Source organism: Periplaneta americana, chromosome 6, assembly GCF_040183065.1.
Source record: "Periplaneta americana isolate PAMFEO1 chromosome 6, P.americana_PAMFEO1_priV1, whole genome shotgun sequence".
NCBI lineage: Eukaryota > Metazoa > Arthropoda > Insecta > Blattodea > Blattidae > Periplaneta > Periplaneta americana.
In genome coordinates, this window is record NC_091122.1 from 27,949,276 (window position 1) to 27,958,020 (window position 8,745).

Below are 8,745 nucleotides of genomic sequence, written 5' to 3' on the forward strand. Positions count from 1 at the left end.
CTGTGCATAAGAAGCTATTTTAATCTTACCTGTCCTCGATTTACTCAGACGTTACTGTAATAACGTTATAGCATTATGTCCATCTAGAGAAACTACACTTTCCAATGGTGAAATAATAATTAATTATACAAATCGGTTAATTTAGCTTCCGATATTATTTCATACAAACACAGAAACATTCTCTGTACGCTATGTTTAATAGCTTTCGATTGTTGCTGTCCAAGGCCCCTTATAGACGAAGTCATTTGTTTTTTAATTCATTACACGGCTTTAGATGGCAGTTATTTTAATTTTAAAACTCATTTATCTCATTAAATATCAGTCCTATCAAAATTTTTCAAGGAATAAAACTTATCGCAAATTATTTTTAAAGAAACGTTTGTTATGTAACATTTTTCACAAAAATCAATAATAAGCGAGATATTTCGATTTATTTAATTCAGGCCCCCTTATAACCCCCCTTTTAAATAATGTATTTTGAATGCCATATAGCCTAAAATCTAAGTTATAACGAACTTAATTTATATTCCAATTTTCATCGAAATCCGTACAGTCATTATCGCGTGAAAAGGTACCAAACATACAGACAGACAGACATACAAACAAAAATTTCAAAAAAGCGATTTTCGGTTTCAGGGTGGTTAATTATATAAGTTAGGACCAATTATTTTTGGAAAATCGAAAATTACCAGAAAAATTTCGGCTACAGATTTATTATTAGTATAGATGCATGTATGTATATATACAGGGTTATAACGTTATAATGTTATAACGTTTTTATATGACTATTACACTTTTACTACGTCACACTACTTTCGACCAATAAAACGGTACGAAAGGACGTCTTTCAACCAATCATGGCTGCTTATCGCACAATTTTATCGCGTCCCTAGCATTTGTTTAATTTTATCGCGTCCCTAGCATTTGTTTAATTTTATCGCGTCCCTAGGATTTGTTTAATTTTATCGCGTCCCTAGCATTTGTTTCTTTGTTTGCCAACATTTCACACTGCGCTGGTCTGGACGTAAAAAAAAAATAAAAATAAAAAAATTACAAACCACTCCAGTCGATGCACAGCAGTTTCAAATATGACTTGCACTGGCATTCAAGAACAAGAATTAATAAAGATCACTGATCATATCTATGGATCTTCTGAAATCCTATTTACAAATAAATGAAGAGCACCATTCGGAAATCCTGAATAAGTTGAATACACCATGTAGGCCTACATCAACGAGTTCCACTTCTATTACGCACACTTCCAATATAACATTAATTGAACCACCAACCACATTCAAATTTGAAAATTGTACATTCAATAATTATTCCTTTCAAAATTATTCATGTTCATTTTTTATGTCATCGTCGTTAATTAAAACTTTTCTAACACTTGTGTATATTAGTTAGGTTATGTTATAGCTTCTGCTATATGATATTATGGATAGTCACGTATCAGAGATTGTTTAATATTAAGATTTATTGAAAATCATCTGTCACGTGACGTTGATTATTGGGATCCGGATAATTGAAGTGGAATGCAACTGTTTTAATAAAAATGAATCTGAATCAACAAAGCCTTCTTGACTACAGTAACACTGCCATCGTGATATAGATCGATAACTTCTCGACGAGAAGGCATTGCTAGTAATCATAACACACTACTCCATCTAGCATGCATCTAGCGTAATATTTGTAATGTTGAGATGGTACAATAATACATTTGAAGACAGTTGTAGTTTCGTAAGTCAATTAATATTTTATTGTATTGGAGTACTTCGTTACTTCTAATCTTTATATACTCTCTTCTAATCGTGTAATAGTCAATTAAATCCCACTCGAGTTTTGATTTTCTCTAGATAAATCAAAACCTCTAGTGAGATTACTGTTGATAATTCCTTTTTTTTCAGTGTATTGATTATCATTAGAGTCCGTATGTTTAGGTATTTATAAAAGTTAAAATGGGCAGGCAAAAAAGACAATAAAAATGTAAAAAGCAGGCACAATAATTTTTAAAAAAGACATAATAAATTTAAGAAAGGCATAATAAATTTAAATTATATCAACATAACTCTCATATTTACTTCGTAGGTAACACATGTTGATTTACAAAATATATTTATTTTTCGTGATTAACTATCTTTTCACAAACTTTACATAACAAAACTCTTCCATCGGTTGAAAACACATGGTCACCAAATTCACTAACGTAAGCATGAAGTTTACTGTTCAATGGTTTACTGAATTTAGGCATTCTAGCTAACCGATCTTATACCTTCTGTCACCCGACAATAACTGACTGTTCCTCATTCAAATTTCTTTCTCCTACAATAATAAACACGTGTAGCACAAAATTGTAACAGTAAGATTTGAAAATATTGTAAATTTTATTAGTTACAACAATGTAATTTATTCGTCACAACAATAATTCCTTTCTACAATTCACCTTAAACGCTCTCGTCAACAATTGGATCTTCACTCACACAGTATTCGTTATAGCACTCCACCGACGACAATGACAATTGACTTGGACTATTACGCACAACAATGAACTGTTAATCTTAACTAATATTTACAAAGCACTATTTACAAATCAGAACTACCAGTTCTCAGTTCACAGTTCTTCTATCTCAGTCACTCGAGTTCACGGTATCTCGAACCACAGACCTTCAGAGACAGTTCACTGTACTCGAACTCGGGTCCCTCCAACTGCGGTCCACTGCACTCGAACTCGGGTCCCTCCAACTGCGGTCCACTGCACTCGAACTCAGGCCTTCGGATGCTGACGCAGATGCGGACGCACACTCGAGTCGAACTCCGGCTGGCTTGCTTGCTCTGGCTTTCTCACTGACTGAATAACTGAAAACTCTGAAACTCTCTGAAACTCTAGTTCGCTGGCGCCTGCTCTTTTATAGCAAAATCATAGTTGCGAGAACCTTCTACAGGTGTGTAGAGAATTATCTCGATATCTCTACATCGACAGACTCCTGGAATAGTCGAGAAGGTCGTTCCACATTCACTGCGTTAAGTAGCAGCTGCGCGCAGACTCGTTGCGTTGACGTAATACACCCTCTCTCTTCTCTCCACCGCGCGACGTCACTCAATGTTCCGTGGAGCCTGTGCGATCTGCTTTCTTGCGGGACGCTGGTCGTGAGTTCGAATCTCACGTCGCTGTCACATTGCTCCCTCCTTAGAAGTGCTCGTCTCGGGCAGTCCCTTGGTAGGCTGCTAGTCGGGCCAACGTTTGGGGTCCTCCGGCTGCTCCCTCCTTATGGTGGTGCCACCCCATCCTTGGCTTGGCTGGGCAGCAATACTCGTACTGCATGGGCGCCATCTTGCTTTTCCACTTGGCCCTCCAAGGAGAGCTCGCTGGCCACGGGTTGGTCCTCGGCGTCCATCAGGAACACTTCATCCCGACCAAGACGGAGTATACGGCGCCGGACGTCCACCGTCGCATCGAGTAACCGCATGGCGTCAAGTCCCAGGACGACGTCCTCGGTGATGTTGGCGACGAACACCCACATCTCCAGTTTCCTCTTCCCCAAGGTCAGGTCCAGGAAGACCTCTCTCTGGATGGGCAAGCTCTCGCCTGAAGCAGTACGTAGCTCGTATTGGCGCAGCGGCGTCCTCCCAGGTAGGCCACGCACGACGTCTGGTCTGGCGATAGTGAGGATCGCCCCGGTGTCCACCAGTACTCTGCATGGACGGCCTCTTATCCGTCCTTCAGCAATCAGCCCATCGTCGCATCTTCTGTCGACCGGTTTCAGGACGAGCCGAGGGGACGGTGATGATGGCGCCGACGTGCTCCTCCGAGCATCGGCCCCCTCTATCTCCCCTGACTGTAGCCAGGTCGGTCGCAACTCCTCCGCAAGTGCCCAGGTTCACCGCAGGACCAGCAGGTGGGCACCCGTCGTCCCCGTTGCTCAGGCGACTGTTGACTCCCCTCGGTGTCAGCCACCTCTCTCTCCGGCCGGTGGCCAGAGCGGTCGCAGTCCCTCCTTAGGTGTCCCGGCCTCCCGCAGGACCAGCAGATGGGCGCCCGTCGTCTCCGCCGCTCCGTTGACTGTTGGCGCTCCTCGACGTCGGCCACCTCTCTCTCCTGCCTGTGACCGGATCGGTCACAGTCCCTTCTCAGGTGTCCCGGTCTGCCGCAGGACCAGCAGGTGGGCGCCCGTCGTTTCCGTCGCTCCGTTGACTGCTGGCGCTCCTCGACGTCGGCCACCTCTCTCTCCTGCCTGTGGCCGGATTGGTAACAGTCCCTTCTCAAGTGTCCCGGTTTGCCACAGGACCAGCAGGTGGGCGCCCGTCGTCTCCGCCGCTGCGTTGACTGCCGCTCGGGTGGCTTCGGTTGGCGCCCCCCAGCATCCGTCGCCGTGACGCTCCTGATCCAGTGCGGTGTTGAGACTCCCGCCGCCGACTTGGCCGCCTCCATCCTGAGGGCCGCCGCCAGAGCTGCGTTGATGGTACGATGCTCTGCCAGGAGTAGCTGTTGTCTGATTTCGGGGTCTCGAACTCCGCTGCCGAAGGTGTAGGCCGCCTCTCCAGCGATGAAGTCATTAGGTAGGCCCCTGAGCGCCTTATGGGCCAGTTGTTCCACCGCCATCGCGAATTCTTGCAGGGACTCGCCTGACTGTTGGACCCTCGTTTTTAGTTGGGTCCTAAATGCTGCAGCAAGTTGATGGTCACCACAACGTCCCTCCAGGGCCGCCATTATCTCAGCGGCTGTCCCATCTTCTGGAACGCTGTGAAGAATCTCCGACGCCTGTCCCTGAAGCGCGGCCAGCAGCTGAGTAGTTTTCTCTGCCGGCGTCCACCCATTGTGCTCTGCGATGGCCTCGAACTGGCGACGGAATATCGTCCAAGACGTCGTACCGTCGAACTTCGGCGTCTTGACGTTGTGATGTCTGGCTGAAGCCGATGGTTCCGCAGGGGCACTATGTGAGGTCCTCAATGCTGACGTCGATCTTTCCACGGCCCGTTGAACTTCCTCGGCAATTATCTGTTTCTGTTCTCTAGCCTGGCGATCCACCAACGCGAGGATGTGTTTGTTTTCTACAGCGTGTTGGTCCATTAACGCGAGTATGTGCTTGTTTTCCTCAGCGTGTTTGTCCATCACCTCACTCGTCTGCTCTTGACGACGCTCGAGATCGCGGATTTTGCCGTCGAAATGGTCTACATCCTGTCTCAACTCGGCTACTGTCTCGTTTATAGTTGTAAAATTCTGGTTTAGTTTATCCAAATCGGCCTTAAGTTCGTCTTTTACGATGGCGACAATTCCATCTACGTGGGCCGAAACGCTTTCAATTTGCGTAGTGACGTCATTTTTCACTCCGCTTATGTCGCCTTTCACTCCGCTTATGTCGCCTTTCACATCACTTATGTCACTTTTCATCTCCGTTTTCACATCACTTATGTCGTTCTTAACCTCACTGATGTGCCTGTTCATGTCGTCTTTCATTTCTGCTTTTACGTCACTTATGTCCTTTTTCATTTCAGCTTTCATTTCCGCGATGGCTTGCAGGATCTGCTGTAGGTTCTCCATTGTCGATAATATCCCGATTCTGACACCAGTGTAAATTTTATTTAGTAACAACAATGTAATTTATTCGTCACAACAATAATTCCTTTCTACAATTCACCTTAAACGCTCTCGTCAACAATTGGATCTTCACTCACACAGTATTCGTTATAGCACTCCACCGACGACAATGACAATTGACTTGGACTATTACGCACAACAATGAACTGTTAATCTTAACTAATATTTACAAAGCACTATTTACAAATCAGAACTACCAGTTCTCAGTTCACAGTTCTTCTATCTCAGTCACTCGAGTTCACGGTATCTCGAACCACAGACCTTCAGAGACAGTTCACTGTACTCGAACTCGGGTCCCTCCAACTGCGGTCCACTGCACTCGAACTCAGGTCCCTCCAACTGCGGTCCACTGCACTCGAACTCAGGCCTTCGGATGCTGACGCAGATGCGGACGCACACTCGAGTCGAACTCCGGCTGGCTTGCTTGCTCTGGCTTTCTCACTGACTGAATAACTGAAAACTCTGAAACTCTAGTTCGCTGGCGCCTGCTCTTTTATAGCAAAATCATAGTTGCGAGAACCTTCTACAGGTGTGTAGAGAATTATCTCGATATCTCTACATCGACAGACTCCTGGAATAGTCGAGAAGGTCGTTCCACATTCACTGCGTTAAGTAGCAGCTGCGCGCAGACTCGTTGCGTTGACGTAATACACCCTCTCTCTTCTCTCCACCGCGCGACGTCACTCAATGTTCCGTGGAGCCTGTGCGATCTGCTTTCTTGCGGGACGCTGGTCGTGAGTTCGAATCTCACGTCGCTGTCACAATATGAAAGCAAACATTTGGAAATGCTACGTGACAACTTCTATAAGAACGGACTTAATATTTAAAATTATAAAGCTGATTGTTAGCATCGTGAAGACATGACAGTATTATATTTATAACTGTGGATTGTCGATCACTATTCATATTACACCAATAGTATTAAAGCACGATTATTAGCAGATTAAGCACCGAAATAAATTACTTTTATTAAACTATTGTTACTAAAGTGAGTAATTGTTGCAAATATTTAAATTTCATACACATTGCATTACAATTAATTAGAAAATTGCAACTAAAGAAGAAATATTGCTTTAAAATGACAAAAAAAGGCATTCATTAGTAAGAAACGCCTTATGAAGGCAAAATAGGCAAAATAAAAATTGGCCCTATCACTTTGATTTACTCCAAATCACATTTATATCTATGCAAATAATTATTTACTTCCACCAAGTAAAAAGGTATTTTGCCAAACATCCGAGCTCTAATTTTCATTATTTTGCACCAAAATTAAGATGATTTTGAAGTGTTATTCAGTTTACATTGCAATGTTTACAATTTTTCAATATACACGTGGAATACATCGTAAATAGTAATTGCGTTAAGTGAAAGAAAATACATTAATAACTCGTGTTAGGAACTTAGTGACGTGCAAAACTTTTAATTGGTGGAAAAGGTATAGACTATTCATAAACAAATTACGAGGACTGGTACACAAGTAGAAAGCGGACAAATAAAGTAATACAGTATTTTCACCGCGGTTCGTTTTAACGAGCCTTTGAGTTATGGATTCTTAGTTAAAAATGTCTAAGACGAGGAAGGGGAACTTCATATAATGATTTCTTCTGTTACTTACACTGACAGGAGAAACAAACTCTCATGGAGATAACGGTTCAAAGGCAGGAGATGTTAATTGGGGGGTTGAAATGAGACTGAGCGGGTGAGCTAGATAGGCAAACATTTCCAAGAACTGATTGCTGTCTAAGTGAGGTATGGTGTTCGCTTTCTACTACCACTGGTTGAATGAAGCATTTACATTAAATAGTCTGTTTCTAGAAACTAATTTCATTCCATTTCCAAATAACGATATTCTTTAATAGTAATTTATGTAAATAGTGTACAATCTTGATAATTATGGCAAGAGTGAATTTAGGCCGCTAATTTTCAGGAGCCATGACGTTTTAGTTGGCATGGTAATACTTTACTACACTGATGCTATAATGTGGTATATTGTGCACCAATTTTATTAATGACTTTCGTTTATATAACGTCATTCATTTTCGACCAATGAAGTATAATGAAATTTTGAACTTCAACCAATCACAATCAAACTTCGCGATAATTTTTGTAGCTAGATTTATCGCTATCAATTTATCGCATGGTCGTTCTTTTGTTTAGTCGGTGTCGCCAACTGTTTCCCCTTAAATTGGTGAGCATGAATCCATTAAGATGCATATACAAGGTTAAATTGTTCTTTCAAGTTTATGCATTCAAGCAATGAATGTAAGATTGATTGCATAGGCGGTTCCTCGGGGGAGGAAGGGAGGAACGTCCTCCTCGCATTTTCTTCTTTTGAAAGTAAATACCAAATAAAATATGTGCCTTGAAACTCGAGGAAGATTCGATAATTTTTAAGTTCACAGCTATAAGAAAAACTCGGTTGATCGAGTTTTAAACGACGCGCGCTCATGTGCTGTAGAAAACTGTGAGAAAGATGCGAGATTGTCTGTGTGGAGGAAAGGCACTCCATTCCTCCTCTACTGCAGTTAACACACATAAACAACAGCGCACTAGCGGCCAGAGAAAGAAGCAGAGTTTTAAAGCAAGTAAATGAACGGAGAGGGAGGAGATCCTCCTCTGAATCAGTCATGGGCGGGAAATAGAAACCGACTCGTCGTGCAGTAAGCTTGCTACCGCTGCCATCTAGCGATGCTGCATTCAACCAGACTGTAACATATCTAGGAGGAGACAACAAAAACAGTTTTAACGCAACGCTATGAAAGACACCATATAAACTTTTTTTAAAATCATAAATAAAAAATATTATTCATTGCACTTTATATAGGCTACTATTCATGGTTTGAAACTTTCGTGGATATTTGATAGTTAAAGTCGGGTTTATGTAAAACAAAGAGGAAGTAGTTCTACGTAGTTGGCCCCTGAAATTCACTTCTATTCATTGTTTACTAGACAGGGCAACAGCCAAGCTGTCAGTTTTGTACAAATATATTTGAAACTGAAAGTAGGTACTCCAAACTACATCATTTTTAACATAAAAAATTAATCGGCCACCGGCAGCTTTGACCAATAATGATAGTATGACTTTACAAGAACTGACATTCTTCAAAAGCATGTGATACTGAACTTGTAAAATGTACATGTGGCAACAC

The 8,745-nt window shown here is 42.3% G+C and overlaps 1 protein-coding gene across 1 annotated transcript; it reads right to left on the minus strand.

Moving 5' to 3' along the window:
* Nucleotides 1-2,989: 2,989 nt before the first annotated feature.
* On the minus strand, nt 2,990-6,348 carry LOC138701170 (adventurous-gliding motility protein Z-like). Its single transcript, XM_069827794.1, has 2 exons — nt 5,383-6,348; nt 2,990-5,340 (listed from the first exon to the last, which is right to left on the minus strand). The coding sequence occupies exons 1-2, from the start codon at nt 5,537-5,539 to the stop codon at nt 3,824-3,826; spliced, it is 1,674 nt and encodes a 557-aa protein (XP_069683895.1). The 5' UTR covers nt 5,540-6,348; the 3' UTR covers nt 2,990-3,823.
* Nucleotides 6,349-8,745: the final 2,397 nt, after the last annotated feature.

Bases quoted from the DNA above. Each gene is read 5' to 3' on its own strand.
- LOC138701170 (XM_069827794.1), bottom strand. From the start codon at position 5,539: ATGGAGAACCTACAGCAGATCCTGCAAGCCATCGCGGAAATGAAAGCT. The intron at 5,341-5,382 runs GTGACATAAGTG...GCGGAGTGAAAG, and splicing joins TGTGAAAACGGAGATGAAAA to GCGACATAAGCGGAGTGAAA.